The following is a 17,296-nucleotide window of genomic DNA, read 5'->3' as shown; positions in this document are numbered from 1 at the left end:
CAATCTTAATGTGAACAAATAAGTATTTGTTTTTCTAATGTTTGAAACCTTGCCTTTCTGGGACACTTGGCGATGCAACTACCTGTACATAGCGTTTCTGCCTACACATTATAGCAAATTGTGCTCTTTAAGGTACTTGTGAACACATTGTCACGATGTTCCCGATCTGCAAACATACATCTGTAATGCCTCGCATCTGCCTTTACAAATATGGCAATTTTATACATGTCTGGCATCTGGCCTAAATTAACATTTCCTAATATTGTAGGGTAGAATGTGTTTTCCTGATCCTAATCAATTCTGCTGTTGTTACGTTTTTCAATAACCGTAAAAGGTGTTTTATTGGCATTTAATACTGGGACATATGAAATGGGAGTAATTTAGTGCCATGTGATACATTCGAAGTAGTTGCTATAATTATTTAAATGTTTTACTCGGCATTAATCAGGTGCTTTGTCCAGAACGGCAGCATCACGTGATTTACAATGGCTGTTTTTGAGACATTATCTTTCACATATATATATATATATATATATATATATATATATATATATATATATATATATATATATATATATAGTTCTTGACTATTATGGAACGTGCAATATATGCAGAAATGTTTAACACTGGAACCTTTACTGAGGAATGAATCACCCTGAGACTGTTTGCTTGCTGTATATCCCCGAAGGCTACCACATTTGAAAAAATGGCACAGAAATAAATTAATCCCGCCTCGCACCATCTGAGTAACTAAACAAATCACCCAAAATAAATCATTTTTTTTTATTTCTAAATAAGTAAATAGATTCCATTATTACAATTTGGTCTCTAGGCCATGAGGTAACTATGTCAGCTTAAACAGTGTACTTTTCTGTATAACGCAATATTTCAATTGATAGAAATATACTATAAACAAGTGTATGTTTCATATCGTATAATTTATTTCAATAGGTTAAACTTCATTACAACGAGCATCAAAGTATTTGAATAAGTCTCAACATAAACAATAGGTAGTTAACCTTAAGTTCAGCATAAGTATAGCTCCAAATAGTATTCATTGCCCAGTGGTGCACAACAAAGTTGAAAGTAATCAACTCACTCGTCCTTGTTTTAATATATCGATTATACATACAACCGACATAGACAGCTTCATATCACGTGTGCAGACCACATTATACTGCGTCAGAGCTGCTTCCTACCCTGCGCGTATTTTGCGCCCATGCGCAACTTTTGCGCCAGACTAAATTGGTCTACAGGACGCATACTTAGCACTCGACCGGGCTATACTCTATGCAACTTGTTTTCATATTTAACAACCTGAGTTCAATCCATATTCGGCTTTCACAATCAGAAACGTGCACAGCACCGGAGCACATACGACAAGTCACATACATGTTTACCACAACATAACACATTGTATTCAAGTATTTTACAGCAGACCTCGCTGCCAACAAATAGCAAATAAACAGAGCTACATATATACATCTATTTATATATATATTCATATGTATAAACTAAACCATACAGTCCGAACGTAGTTGTGTGCATTCTGAAAAGGTAGTTTTTTTTTTCTGCGGGTGAGAACAGGTAGGTTTGTACGAGCCATCTCGCATCCAGCTTCCATAATGGCCTAGTGCTTTCCTGGTATAAAATGAAACTATTACAGTACCTCGTGGCCGGCCCCGGTAACCCGAGCTCTGGCGCGCTACGTGTACACAATGATACGAATGGGTCTGACACAGTGAGACCTGGCGGTCGACGCGTTTCCGCTCCGTCACTCGTCCTTCGGCCGGTCTTTGTTTATTTTTTTCATCTTCATCCGCCGGTTCTGGAACCATATCTTGACCTGCCTCTCAGTCAGGTTGAGCAGCCGGGCCACCTCGTACCTGCGGTCCCGGGTCAGGTACATGTTGAACAAAAATTCCTTCTCCAACTCCAGCGTCTGGTGCTTGGTGTAGGGGCAGCGCTTTTTCCGCGTCGACCTCGCGTGCAGCCAGTTGGCGGAAGGGTTGTCTGAAAGAATAAAAATAGAAAAAAAAGAGTTAAGAGGCGGTAAAGGCAAACAGTGCGGAACCGCTTCGCTGTACCTAAATGTCGACGCTTTGTGGATGTAGCTGTGAGGCCCCTAATGTTTAATAAAGCGCTATAAACTTCGCTGCCAAGGAACAGGCAAGGTTTCACATGGCGGGGTCAAATAGAAGTGCACAGGCAGTAAAAGGCCAGAGCCCCGCCCCCTCTGCCCTTGTTATTTGTTTACAGAACTTGATTTTTAGGTAGACCTTGGCTCCCTGGGACCAGCACAGGGTGCGGGTGTCACCTCGCAAAAATACTCTCGATGGGATTAAAGTGCGCCAAAAACAAAATTGTAACATTTCAAGGGGAACGGTTGTGCTGCCCTTTAAGCGGGAAGGCCAAGGGACGTCCTTACAATGAATGACTGGGCCGCAAATAATCCAGTTTCTGTGGATAATCGTCTTTCGGTGAGGTTCTGTGTTACTATGGCTCTTGTGACGCTGTCTAAGAGTGTTAAGGTATAAGCACATTATAGATGTGTGTGTATGTGTATTTATGTGTGTGTATATTCACATATATATGTGAATATATATATATTTATATATAATATTTACACACAACTTTATCTACCCTTGTATATGTGTGTGCGTGTTGTGTGTGTATGTGTGTATATATATATATATTATTTGTGTACATATATATAATAATACATATATACACACATATATATATATAACATGTCCACACAACTTTATGTACCCTTGTGTTATGTGTGTGTATACTCTATATACATATATATTTATATAACATTTCCACACAACCTTATCTACCCTTGTGTGTGTGTGTACACGAGTCTGTTTATTACTAGAGAGAAAAAAAACAATTTCAGTTTTGGATTCAAACTTCATTGCACACAGAAAATATGAAAGATTGTATGTACATTCGAACACCGAAAATCACCAAAGCACATGTGTGTGCATATACAAACTCAAGTACCTTTTCTAACACATTCTTATGTATACGTGCATATCCAGCAAACTACACATATATGCACAAATGAACAAGTATGGCTATACAAACACAATCGCACACACATAAACAACTAGATCAGGCACACAATATTACCATACTCATAGTATAGACACACACTATTCTCTGTATCCCTCGCACATTCATATATACATACACATACATTCCCACCCACACATACATACATGCATGCACACGCACTCAGACGTGAATATAAATGCACAAACTCCCATTACGGACACACACATACACACAGAGTCACCAGCACACTGGACTCTGTATACAATAACAATACTATATGGCCATGCGTGCGCCTCTCTACAAGCATTCAAATCCGTAAACACACGCACACTACATACACCTTACACACGCATGGGTCCTCACACGCACGCGCAGACACCCACCCACACGCCTAGGGCCACACTGTGTGTGACTCGTGTTTCAATCCAGGGTCTGCATGGGTTTCTCCCGACAAGGTCATGCGTGTGGTTCAATGCATGCCTGGGACAGTGTTGAACGCCCCGGTAAGGGCAGGGTGGCACCGAACCGTGACGCTGAGATGTTGCCAACACACAAGGCACATGTGTATTGTGGCGAGATATGAATCTACGTGGCTTTGAGCGCGATCATTTGTAACCTGAGTGCCGAGTAACATTTCCATCTAAATGTAAACATGAATAAAGGTTTGTTTTGGACGTGCCAGGCGGTGCCCCCCCCCCCCCCCCCCCCCCTGCGCGCTGCGCGCAGCCGGTAGGTGGGTGTGCGCACTTACTGGGGTCGGTGGGGGGCTTGTCCCCGCTGGCCTCGCTCTCCGCGGCCGCCTCCGGGAAGGCCCCCTCGCTGCCCCCCTGCTTGTCGGCCGGGGAGGTGCCGTAGTCCGGCAGCGGGAGCGTGTGGCCGTCAAAGGTGGTGCAGTCCCCGCGGCGGGCGCCTCCTTGCAGCGGCTCGGGCTTGATGCCGTAGTGCCGGGCCGAGGGCAGGCCGGGGAAGGAGAGGCCCCCGGGCACGGGCTCCAGCCAGGAGCGCATGTACCTGCCGGCCTCGGGCGCCTGGTGGGGGTGGTGGTGCACGTAGGGGTGGTGGTGGTGGTACACGCTGCCAGCGCCTCCCGCCGGGTGCACGGGGTTCCAGGAGCTGCCGAAGACCGGGCTCTTGGACTGGAAGCTGCACGGGGTGAACTCGGCGTGGTCCGGCTGCCGGCCCGGGGGTGCCAGGGGGCCCGAGGCGGCGGCGGCCGCTGCATACCTCGACTGCACCAGCTCCTCGCTGTCGTGCAGCAGGAAGGAGTCCACGTAGTAATTGCTGAGCGTCCCCGAGGTCGACATCGCCTCTCACACGGCAGAGCGGGACCTCCAGGAAAAAAATATGAAACTGCAGATTTCATGTAACAACTTGGAGCCAGCGAGAAGTACAGTCACCTAATAAGTTGGAGGCAGCGCGCCCGCCCATTGGTCCTCCCGGCGTCACGTGACTGCGCAGCAGAACAATAACGTATAAATCAGTCCGCAGTCTATTAATGGGTCAGTGTTTTCCAGCCATCATTTTTTATAGCGGCAAGCCATATGTTTTTTTTTTATATGCAAAAAGGGGATAGCCGAGTTATACGGCGAAGTTTTGTTTTAATTGTGGCCAGCCAGGATTAAAAGATCACATCTAGACGCGGCTACCCTTTTCCGAGCGGACTCTTTTTATACCATAATTAATCACAGCATCACACGGCGGACCCTGTTCCAGGAGGGAAGCCCGCAGATCGGAGACCTCGACATAAAATTATGCAATAATTGAGGCTGTAAAAAAGAAGGGGAAAAAATAGCAGCCGAGCTATAGTGTATTTAAATATATATTTATGACATTTCGCCGGGAGTTATTGTTCCGGCGACCACGGGTTTTTTTCCCACACAGCCCAGCCAGCGAGCACATTTTTAATTCGCCTCGCTGTGAGGCTCAGCAGTGGAAACACTGTGTTGGAAATCTTAAAACCCTCCATTGTCTTAGGTGTGGGGGACTCTGTGTCAACAACAGCGCGGTTCCGAGATGGGCCCACGGGGGCTGGCAAAGGGGCCACAACATCTCTCCCCCGCCCTCCCCCAAGGATGTGGTTTTCCAAAAGTGTGCTGCAATATTCCCGCACTTTTGATGATGTTCAAAGGCAGCAGCGTGGGAACCCCTGAGCTCCGCTTGGCTATATATTTGCTCACCACAGAGAAGCGAGCCTTGAAACCATGCCACAGTGGCACCGTCCATGTGCCCTGTTTATGCAAATGGGGCTAACAGCACCCCCCACCCACGCTGCGGTCGTCTCTTGTTTTGTGTCTGCGTGTGTCTCTGTGGGTAGGGTTGTCTCTGTGTGACGGTGTGCCTCTGTACTTGTCTAGATATACTATTACCAAAGAACCAGAGCCCTTAACGCCAAAAGTGAAAACATTTAGGGTGCGGCGGGGGGGGGGGTTATGCTTCACTATGTTGAGGGGGAGGGGAGTGGGGGGTCTTTTGTTGCAATAGCACAGTTTTGGAAAATGACACATATGAAATAAGGCCCGCGCATTACAAAGAGGAAATTAATAAGATGCGCGTTTTTTTTACTCTAAGAATATACCCCAGCCATAAAAAATGCACACACCACAGTCCATTTTCTAATATTCTGGCCAGGTTTAATATGATACACGGTACACAGGGGCCAGTAACAGGGGGGAAAGGTCATTTTTGAAAGGGCCACTGTCACCTCTGTTAAAGTTTACGTTTTTAATCGTGCCCAAGGAAACAAATAGTGGGTCTGAGAATGGAGAGGGGGGGGCGATGGATGCTGGAGGGAAGTTAGAAAGGGTGAGAGGACGAAGGGGACGGGAGGGAGTGGGGTAAGCATCTTGGGGTAGGCCCTCCACAAAACAACCCCAGTGATCGCATTTTCATAGGGAATTGTTTCCTGTCACCTCGGAATCTCGCTATATCTTAAAATGTGTGCCCCAAACACATGGTCAGTTTCCTCAGGCAGCTTAGCAACAAAGCAAAGATGTGTTTGTCCAGTAGGTCGGAAGCGATCTTCCATTCGTGCACGGCGGAGGTTTATAGTCCCTAGGCTAAAAAATAGAAGTGATGGGGCGAGATTTAAATCAGTGTGCGAAAACAACATGATTACACCGCTGCTTCTGCACGAAAACCTCCCGTCTCTCATGGCTTGCCTGGAGACACGCTTGCAGCTCTGTGATTCAAAAATATCTGCATTTAAAGCGTTGAAGACACGTTTTTCTTATTCCCTCAATTTCATTTTATTGGATGTTTGCGTAATTACAGTCATGTTATTCTCTGTGCCTGCCCGTGTGTGTTTTTTTTGTGCACTATATCATTTCTACTGAAATTCTGACCCACTCTAAAATTGTGGATTTCCGCATATCAGGAACACCCTACAAACTGGTTTGTCTGTGTATTAGTTGGTACACTTCTCTACTTTTCAGCCCTCGAGCTGAAAGGAAGGACATTATCAGAATGGTGTTGTAAAAGCCCACGAGCACATTGGGAACGTGCGCCGGAAATACGCAGTTATAAATTAATATTGCCCCGGATGTTTTGACGATTGCCGCTCGTTTTACCATTCCTCCGCCGCCCCGGGTTTATGAGGCTGTCACAGTAAAACGCTGCCTGTTTTCCCGGCCGATAACTTGTCTGTTACATTTACAACTGGACAGACGACAAACGCCCGTTCAAACCTAATATTATGTGTACCATAAGAATTTAACGGCACTTGGAGTTTTAGATGAACCCAGTTTAGACTTTTGCCGCCACTTTCCATTTTCATCAATGTAACGTGTTGTGAATGTACGAAAAATGAAAACTTTGGTGGTAAAGGATGTTTGCCACAGACAGCTGAGCATAAAGAATTAAAAGGTATTATGGAAAAAAAACGTGAAAAGTATTTTGTAACCCTATTACTACACAAAAAGAACTACATGCATATACATAGAGCGTCAGAAAGCACAATAAACGATACACACGGACACACAACACACTCTTACACAGACTGTGTTTAAACATACGTTTATGTGTACACATTTAAGCAAATTAACACGAGTTACAAAAATACATCATGCTCTCTCTTTCTCGCTCTCTCTCTCTCTCTCTCTCTCTCTCTCTCTCGCTCTCTCTCTCTCTCTCTCTCTCTCTATATATATATATATATATATATATATATATATATATATATACATATATATATACATAGAGAGAGAGAGAGAGCCCATGATGTATTTTTGTAACTCGTGTGTATATATATATATATATATATATATATATATATATATATATATATATATATATATATATACATACATGTGTGTGTGTGTGTGTGTGTGTGTGTGAGAGAGAGAAAGAGAGAGAGAGAGAAAGAGAGCATGAGGTATGTTTGTGTAGTGAATTTGTAGAAATAGGACACATAACGCATTATTATTTATATTGCAAATTGGTACAAGGTCTTGTCATGACCTTGTCACTAGTTGGCTAGTTGTAATATTATTTCCAGATGTATATAGACACGCGCGCGTGTGCCTGTTTGTATATATCTCAGTGTGCGTGTGTGAATTTTTGAATTTATATATGTGCGTGTGTGTATGAACTTAAGGATCTCATGATCACACATAGATATTCATAACAAATGCACACAGACGCACACACGTGCACGAGCCTGCGTGTGTGTGCACACATTGGCAGGTGATATTACGGGTTGTCACAGGGCCATGTGCCAATCTGAAACATGTTAACATGCATGTTACGTGTTAACAAACGCAACAGAAATCTGCGCAGTGAATGAGTATGAAACTCACTCACTGCACATACTTCTGTTGTGTTTGTTAACACGTAACATGCCTATGCAGACAACAATGTGTGTGTGTGTGTGTGTGTCTAAACTACGTGAGCGTCAGACGAGGGGCTCGACTTTAAATATGTTACCAATAATATGATCATATTTTGCAAATTCTATAAATGAGGACACCCCCACCCCCTCCCCCCCAATGTGGGTATACAAAGAAAATAAAGGCATAGTTGTTTTAAAATATGCACTTGGCGCCTCCTAGACCACAGGTATTTTCACCAAAGAGTTTGTTTTATTTACACGCTCTGATGCAGCGAGAATAGGCCTTTTCGGCAGCATATTTAATCGAAGCCTACGGGGCCCCCATAACAAATCGGATCAAAAAGGGGGCGGGTCATAAATATTGCCCGTCTGGTGATGGCGTCCAGCGGGCACCCCCGCGGGCCTTGAGGGCTGCATCTATACATCTACTGGGGGTTCCAAGCCCATAGAATTGTGGTGCCAAGATGGCGGCGCAGTGCCAATGCACGCTGCATGGCTGGAGCAGAAAATACATGGACGTGAACGGGCCCGCACACTAGACATTGAGCGCTTTTCTTTACGTAAACAAGCCTTTATATACATTTAAACGTAAACGGGAGAATAAACAGGTTCAGCTTTTGGAACTATGGAAAGAAGTATCCAATGGAAAGAAATCTAAAATGATAAATAAACCGAGTGTTATTTTTTTTTGTAGGACCCGGGTTTTCAGGAAGGCCTTAAGTGGGCCATAAAGGCCGGGCAGGGCGTGGGGCTCCGGGGGCTGGCGCTGCCTCTGGCGGCAGCAGACAGGCACCGGCTCCTCCGCCCGGGCCCAGCCAGGCCTCCCTTGTTTGTTCAGCTCCAAGGAATGTCTGGCCCCCGTCTCACAATAATGGTCGTAACCGAGAGCTTGTGCGGCTAAACCCGCCGCGCGTTAACCGCATGTGCCACGGGGGCTGGGATTTAAAAACAAGCATTTTCAAGCCAATTATTGTTACACACGCACAAGTGTCACGTTGTGTGCCCTGCGGGTTTTACTTCCAGATATGTTTTCATTTTGTCGTGTTTCGTTCCCCTCTATTCATTTCCTGCGTTCGCTCTGCACAGAATACAAGTAGACATCATTGGGCCACATATGTTTCTGTGCTTGTCAACGTGTTTTCAAGCAATGCCACAAAATCCAGAAAGTTCGTCCATCGAATCATGTCACCTATCAGTAAGAGAGAGTAATTACATTTTTTTTATTATTGTTGGAGGGAGTTGTACATGGCTTTATTAAGGTACATTAAGTCACATGAGCACAGCAGAACATATTTTTCTAACATTGAAACTGTTACACACATTTGAAAAAATGGCAAGAGTAAAAAAGGTGAACTTTTAAAACATTAAACACACACTCGACGGGGGGTGGGGAGGGCCATCAAGGCGGGGCATTGGAGACGAAGAGTCCAGTACATAGCTGTGCCACTGCCCCCACCCTACAACCACCTCACCCTTCGCAAAAGCAGCATTTGGGGTCCGAAATGCACTGGACGCATTCCATTGGCTCCGGGCGCCGGAGCCGGCTTCATCTTCCGGAACGCACAGAAGGCAGGCATACCTGCAGGGCGACGAGCTCAACTGGAGTAATCAAGGAAGTTTCGTGTTGCAGAGAGAAGGATCGAGCCCCAACAACATGAAACTACCTAAACCACAAAACAGTTTCCACAGTGGCCGCAGTCTCCGCACGTCCAAATAAGAGAAAACAGCCAAAGCAATGTCAATACAAAGTATTTCTTCCATTTTTATACCCAACAATCCAAACGGGGACTCGGAGACCTCCTCAGACCTGCCCCCCTCTCACAGGTCAACATACATTCAAAGAAAAGACAGGCACTGACAAACTATAAAAAATACTGTAAAGTTTAACAGTCAAAGGTGTTTGCAAGTCAACTCTGCAAAAAGAGCATTCATTTGAGTGAAAGTTCTAGACGTGGTATTCTAGGAAAAAAACTCTGCACTGATTATTGTACATGTGGGTAGATCGAAGTGAACGGATCTGCATGAGAAGTTTACACATGTACACACAACAAAACACATGGCGCCAACTTGAGGCCAGCACAGGGGAAAAAAACAGAAACCACCGAAAATATAGTTATATTGTAAACAGAGGAACTGCTGTGGATTTGAAAGGCACGGGCTGGCCTAAAGTGAGAGCCAAAGGCAGGTTCAGCGCGCTCACCTTTCGGGTTTCCCCTGGGGTCTCCTCAGACAATGGCGCAGGGGCTTCTCTCCCAATGGCCTTGTAGGAGAAGGGTCCGATTGCAAGGAAAATACCTCAGACGTCCGCTTCCTACAGGCAAGAAAATGTCCGTGTGCTTCCTCTGGCTGGCCAGTCCCCCTTTCAACTGAACCCTCCCGTCCGAGACAGGGAGAATCGAGATATACTAGCAGGCCATAAAACGAAACAAAAAGCCGACAAACCTAACAGCACCGCTGCTATATGGCCCAGACACATTACGACCGTCTAGGTAATATTTAAATAAGTGTCCTAAAGTAATTGCAGGGGGGGCTCGGGCCACTATTCCTGTTGTAAAAGTTCCTGAAGGGCGTAAAGACGAACCTGAGGGTAGGCAGACACAAAAAAACAGGAGGTGAAATTGAAGGAATTCTTTCATGTCCTTCATTCTTCCCGGCGCTCATAAAACCACGCATTTTTACCCTCGGCAGCAAAGCCGAACTGGCTCGTCTGTTCCACCCCTCCCCTGCTGCAAGGTAAGTTTAAGCTTAGAAGCATTTCGAATGTCTGAAAAATGATAGAATGCATTTGCTTGAAACAGTATTGGCATTTTTTTTAATAACAATAGACATTTATACATATCTGCATTTATAGATTTCATTCGCCGCTGTCTAGACGTTTGATCCTCGCACGCTTGTGACTTCACAGTTTCATCGAAAATCTCTGCCCTCGCCCTTAGTACATATTCCAAGGCAGGAAAACAGAAACGTTCAGTTTATTTAGAGATTAAAAGGGACACTTTTCTGGGGAACGGGTGTTGGCCGTGTGCTTGCTTTCATTACCAATTGGTAATCTGGTTTACAGACAAAGGACCACGTATTTCATCCATCAGCAAATCTACATCCTCTACTATCTAAAACCACAGTGGCGCTGAGTGCAGCGCCCACCGACTCCTAATGTAATATTTCGCCCAATTTAAATGTTATTAGGAAAAGGGGTTCCCGCCCCCTGCTGTCGATTTAAAGCTGAACGTTGACTAAACACACACATAGAAAAACAAGGCAATGTCCCCAACATTCCCAACAACCATAGAGTTATGGGTGCATTCAAAAAACTTTCATTTATTCCACAATAAGCTGTTGTGCACGTTTTCCCCTTAGTTCGGTAGAAGCTTTGACAGTTGTAACAGGCGCTCGCTTCATCACCTTGGCCTTCCAAGTTGCGAAATTTAAGGACTTTGCGTTTTGCAGTTCGCTCTTGCAGTTTGCGGCCTTTTGTACAGTTTTGGAGTTTTAGGGGCGCGTGACCCCCATGGAAAGGCTGCTGGCCTACAGTGCCACGTGTCATTTAGTGCGCAAGTATGGCTTGTCCCCCTAGAAACTCTTAAGAAAGAACGAGGCGCTGTGGCGACCAGAAGAAAGTCTTTTTAAATTAAAGAATCCATGCACGTGTCTGCAGGCCCTCTTGCCTGAGGGCGCCGAGCGGGGGCGCCCCGGCGCACGTGCACCCGCCCGGGCCCATCACGAGAAGCTGAAGTTGGCCGTGAGCTCCCGGATGCGGTTCTCCCGGTTCATTTTCTTGAGTTTCATGCGCCGGTTCTGGAACCAGATCTTGACCTGCCTGTCCGAGAGGTGGACGCTGCGGCTGATCTCCAGGCGCCGCTCCCGCGTCAGGTACATGTTGAAAAGGAACTCTTTCTCCAGCTCCAGCGTCTGGTGCTTGGTGTAGGGGCAGCGCTTCTTCCGCCCGCTCTTCGCCGTCAGCCAGTTCGCCGGGCTCTCGCCCTTGCCACTTCCTGTGAGGGGAGGAAGCAGACACCATGTTAATGCATGACCGTGAAACCCTTACCACAAAGATGCGCCTATGTTTCCTGGATGCACAGTCAGCTGGCAAAAAAACTAAATGTTGCCTCTAAACTGAAATGTAGGTACTCCTACTTGAAAACCAGCCTATTCCTGATAAATTGACTAAATTATGTGGCTAATATTTTACAGTGTCTATTTATTGCCCTTAATTGTGTAGATTTGTATATTACGAAATCTTGGAGTTCTAACTTGAAACCCAGCCTTCAAAAAGGATATGCAACACGGCTTATAAACCAAGGCGTTTTAATTTTGATCTCTTTTTAAAATATATATTTTTCTAATTTTGTTGAATAGATTTTAGCTCTCAGAAGTCTTGGGCTTCGTATTTCGAAAGTATCCATGCTTTTCAAAGTGCAAACATAACTGCTAATCTCGATGTTTTCATTAATTTTTCTACGTCAAATTTTATTGACCATGAAAATATGTATCAATTTACATAGAGGAAACGGAATACAGGAAACATGGTGATATAACATTAACTACTTTAGAAAGTCGTAAAGGGAAAAACATATTTTTTTAACCTATAAACCATTTGGGCATTTGTCCAAATGTCGTGAGATTTGTTTAAACCGAAAATGAACTCAGATGAACACATTGATTAACTTCAATAGTATGTAAGAAAGTGGGCTATCTAAAGCGCCGCCTTTATCACACATAACTTTTAGAATCCACCCAAAATGGTTTGGTGAAAAGTGCCTTTATTAAAGATAAAGGTATTCCCACCTTAGGATGGCGACATTAGATCTATTAAGTGGGTTCAATAATTTTTTTTACCTAAAAGTATTTAATAAATATGGATTTCCTAGCCCACACTATGTCCTCAACATTAGAGAATGTATATTTATATTAAGTCGGGACTAGTTAAATCACATATTCGACTTATTGACTGCAAAAGCCTTTACAATTTAAACTTTTACCGTTTTGCATGTAAAAGGACGTTTTTTACAGGTTTATTCAGCAGGTCTAACTACCTTCAAAAAAGCACTGATTTAATTCACGCACTTCTCACTGACTACAGCTAGCCACGTGCAGTGAAATGCAAAGACTGAATACAACAAGGCATCTAAAGCCATTTAAGTACCCTTTTTGACCCTTTGCACCTATTAATTTACTATACACCTAATTTATATTTATGGTAATTCCGTGGCCTGCTTTTAAATAATATACTTTGATTACAGTTAATTTTTATCTACAAAACGTATGGTCCCTACAACACACACCATTACATTCCTATATATGTTTATGCTTCACGAATTATTAAAAAGTGAAGTGGCCTGCGATACGAGGCGCCACATTTCCACCTTAGAATGCTGATGGTTGAGTTGATTTTGTATGTGTGTGTTTACGGATGAATGTATGTGTTAAACGTTTTAAGAAGAAAGTACTGTGTTGCTCTCACCCTCCCTGGGCGCTGATTGCCTGTCAGATTGTGTGGAATTGTTGTTTCCTGCCTTCGAGTCATATAGGATACAGTGATGGGGAGTGTGATTACAGATTAGTGTCCTGTTTAACTCAAATATTCTTTCATCGGCACGTTTGTGAGGCGTGATCTCTGGTTGTTAATTGTGCTTCACGCAGACACTGCGAGGGTGCGTGCGGATGCCACATGGTTTACTTCACCCACAGGCATGCAGCCTTCTGTGTGGGGTGCATATGAGCAAGCTGCTGTCTCGTTTTAGGAAGAGCACCAGACCCGATGTGGGGAGCTGCGTTGTTAGTGGGTGGTAGGTCATAGTTAAATACCTTGTCTGGGTATGTTTGTGTTTGTTGTCGGTGTTACTTCTCAGTTAAAATCATGCCTGCCGGTGTTTGGTGTCAGTGGCGGGGCTTAATGAAATACTTGTCTGGCTTTGCTTGTGCTTGGTGTCAGAATAGGACCCCACCCCCGTTTAATGTCCTCTCTGGTCGTGTTTTTATTTACTGCCAGCATTGGTCCAAAGTTATATTTAATAAAAAAGGCCTGGTGGTGATTGCATTTGGTTTCAGCGTTGGGTCCAGTGTAGCCCCCTGCCTAGTGGTGTTTGTGTTTGCTGTCAGACGCCTGCCCACAGGAAGTAACCTGTATGAATTGTTTGCAATAGTTTTCGGAGAGTGCTCGATCATTTTGTGTCATGCCCTAAAGTGTTTTGTGTTAGTTGTCTGGGTTGGACCCCAACTAAACAAGCTTACTGTGTGTGAACGTATTTGGAGTTCGCATTGGACCCCAGATGTTCAACCGCTTCTGAAGGTGTGTGTGCTTTGTGTCATTGTTGGTGGTCAGCTGAAGAAACCCTTTGTTGCTGTTTCTATTTGGGGTGCTTGTTGGACACCTTATTGGTCTCCAGTTAGTTGGTGTCATTGTGGCTATCATTGCTGGAACCCAGCTCAATAATCTGTAAAATGTGATTTCCTTTTAATGTCAGCGTCGACCCCAGGGTGAATGCTATTTTGTAGTCGTTCAATGCTTTCCCTGTTGGTGTTTGTGAATGGAGTCAGTGCTGGTCTCCATGTGAATACCCATGTGTTGGTGGTTGTATGGGGTGTCAGTGATTGGCCCCAGGTATTTGGAGTCACGTTGGTGCATCCCAGGTACATGGTGACAGTCACAGACCCAGTTGAATACCCTGTGGCTGATGTTTGTATTTGGTGTCAGTGTTGGTCTCCGGTTGAATTCTCCTGCTATTGGTGTCTATATTTGGTGTCAATATTCTACTGAGGTATTTGGTCTCTGTGTTGGACCCAAGTGAATACCTTGTGGGTTGTATTTGTATTTAGTGCCGTGTTGGTCGCCAGAGGAGTACACTATGTGTTGATGTTTGTATCTGGTATTAGTTTTGCCCCCCTTTGTCGTTTGTGTCAGTGTTGGACGCAGTTGATTACCCTCTAGATGGTGCTTGTGGCAAGTGTCAGTGTTGGAAGCAGTTGAATACCCTCTAGTGGGTGTTTGGGTTGGTGTCAGTGTTTGAGGCAGTTGATTACCCTCTGGTGGGCGTTTGGGTTGGTGTCAGTGTTTGAGGCAGTTGATTACCCTCTAGTATGTGCTTGTGGGTGATGTCCGTTTTGGAGGCAGTTAAATACCCTCTGGTGGGTGTTTGGGTTGGTGTCAGTTAAATACCCTCTGGTGGGCGTTTGGGTAGGTGTCAGTGTTTGAGGCAGTTCATTACCCTCTAGTTTGTGCTTGTGGGTGATGTCCGTTTTGGAGGCAGTTAAATACCCTCTGGTGGGTGTTTGGGTTGGTGTCAGTGTTGGAGGCAGTTAAATACCTTCTAGTGGGTGTTTGGGTTGGTGTTAGTGTTGCAGGCAACTGATTATCCTCTAGTTTGAGGCAGTTGATTACCCTCTGGTGGGACTTTGGGTTGGTGTCAGTGTTGGAGGCAGTTAAAATCCCCTCTGGTGTGTGTTTGGGTTGGTGTCAGTGTTGGGTGCAATTGAATACCCTCTCTTGGTGCTTGGTGTCCGTGCAGGGCGCAGATAACCACCCTCCCTGTTGGTGTCTGCGCCCAGAGCCCTGGCATGCCCCCTTGCTTACCTACAGTCTCTTTTTCAGGGGAGTGCTTGCTGGAGTCCGACGGGGCCGGGGAGGACTCTTCTGCCGCCGAGGACGACGCCCGAGACTCCTCTTCCCTCTGCGGGACGCAGGCCAGGCTGCCTGGGGGCGACTCCTCGCTCTCCTTGCGCCCCCCGCCGCCGGGCACCACGGGAAGGGGCGGGGGCGCCTCGAAGCGAACTTGGGGCTGCGGTGGCGCAAACTGCGAAGAAGCCACCCCGTGGCCCGTGTGGTAGCCCTTGGCCGCACCGTACGCCTGGGAGAGCCGGAAGTAGCCGGGCACGGGCACCCCGCCGCCCCCGCTCATGGGGCAGGCCTCCGTGACCAGCCGGGGGAAGGCGGACATGTCCGGCGAGCACTTGTCCGAGTCATAGAGGCAGTAGGAGCTCTCCTCCTTGATGGTCTGCGCGAAGGAGCATGAGGACGCCTGCGGCTGGCTCTCGGGCTGCTCCACCCGGCAGGACCGGGGCGGCTCTAGCCAGACCTCCATCCCTGGCATGTAGGGGTGCGGGGCGGGCGCCGCAGCGCCCTGATGCCCCGCGTCATTGCGCTTGCCGAGCACTGGGAACAGCCCGCAGCTCTGGAGCCCATAGGTGGCCTCGGACGCCTGTGGAAGGTAGGCGCCGCCGCTGCCGGGGTAGTAGCCGCCGCCTCCTCCGCCCCCTTCCCCTCTGCCAGCGCTGATCAGCGAATCCACCAGGAAGGAGTTTGCAGCCGGGCTCTCGGAGCAGGACATTGTTGTGGAATAATTTGGCGAAGGGAGCAGATAGTCCTTTCTGGCTGACATTTCTTGTGCAAAACATGCTGAATATCATTAGAGATACCCCCGCAGCACGGCAAGTGCCCGCAGCCAATGGACGGCCGGCGCCTGCACCAACCCCTCCCAGTTTGGTTTCGTATGCAGAAAAGGAGATTTCTGCAGGACCTCTGAATTAAAATGCAAACATATAGGTGTGCATAAGTATATGGTGTGTGCACCTATACGATAAGGGCACATACCATATGTGTGTGAGTAGCATCTATACATTACATACACACATGTGCGTGCATTTAAATACACATGTATAAGGCTCAAAATGTATACATATAGTATAGTGCATCATTTTAGCACTGCATATTCCCACTCCAAGGTGGTTGTTTGTGGCCTTGGATTTTTGGGCCATTTACATTCTAGCCTTATACCTTACCCCCTTTCATCTCCCCAGGGTTCGCATATTCAAATCAAGTCCTTGAGTTGGATTGGTGAAGCAATGACCCTGTCACGCCTAGCGCGCGCAAACAGCTACCCTGACGCCAGGCAGCATGTCACAGCACGTAACACACATGAAAAGCCTTACGTAAGAGCCGTCCATTTACACAAGGATATAACATCCTGCCTTCGCTCCGCCCCCACCGCTGACATCAGGTTGAAATCACAATAATGTTACTTCCAGAGAGTTCGAATCTGCTGACTTTAATGAGGCTGGGTTGGTTAAAGGAGTGTTGAAACACACCACCCCGTTCACGAGAACGTCTACCATTGTGAACTGTGGCTTTACACACTTGTAAATACACTCCTTGTTTCCAGCCTTCTTCCCTGAGCAGGAAGTTGAGCAAATACACCGTGCAGCCAGGACATTAGCACACGGGCTTATGGATACCTGGCCGGATGGACGTACCCCTACACACACACACACACACGGTGTTATACTGCATACTTGCCTCTGGAACCCAAAACAACTGCACACCAGGTAGGGGAAGGTATTTTCTCGACCTTACTCCTGCAATAGAACGCAAACAGATGTGTCGACCCATCACGTTAAGTGATAAAGCACCTGGGC

The 17,296-nt window shown here is 46.1% G+C and overlaps 2 protein-coding genes across 2 annotated transcripts; both read right to left on the bottom strand.

The window, feature by feature from the left end:
• Positions 1 to 921: 921 nt before the first annotated feature.
• HOXA9 (homeobox A9) lies at positions 922 to 4,450 on the bottom strand. Its single transcript, XM_086951491.1, has 2 exons — positions 3,815 to 4,450; positions 922 to 2,013 (listed from the first exon to the last, which is right to left on the bottom strand). The coding sequence occupies exons 1-2, from the start codon at positions 4,365 to 4,367 to the stop codon at positions 1,775 to 1,777; spliced, it is 792 nt and encodes a 263-aa protein (XP_086807617.1). The 5' UTR covers positions 4,368 to 4,450; the 3' UTR covers positions 922 to 1,774.
• Positions 4,451 to 10,844: 6,394 nt separating this feature from the next.
• Positions 10,845 to 16,843, bottom strand: HOXA10 (homeobox A10). The gene is made up of 2 exons (XM_086951489.1): positions 15,459 to 16,843; positions 10,845 to 11,880 (listed from the first exon to the last, which is right to left on the bottom strand). Exons 1-2 carry the CDS (start codon positions 16,261 to 16,263, stop codon positions 11,606 to 11,608), a joined length of 1,080 nt encoding a protein of 359 aa, XP_086807615.1. The 5' UTR covers positions 16,264 to 16,843; the 3' UTR covers positions 10,845 to 11,605.
• Positions 16,844 to 17,296: the final 453 nt, after the last annotated feature.

Source organism: Lissotriton vulgaris, unplaced genomic scaffold (genome assembly GCF_964263255.1).
Source record: "Lissotriton vulgaris unplaced genomic scaffold, aLisVul1.2 SCAFFOLD_3740, whole genome shotgun sequence".
Lineage (NCBI taxonomy): Eukaryota > Metazoa > Chordata > Amphibia > Caudata > Salamandridae > Lissotriton > Lissotriton vulgaris.
Note: the sequence above shows the minus strand (reverse complement) of the source record. Positions and strands in the feature narration are given on the sequence as shown.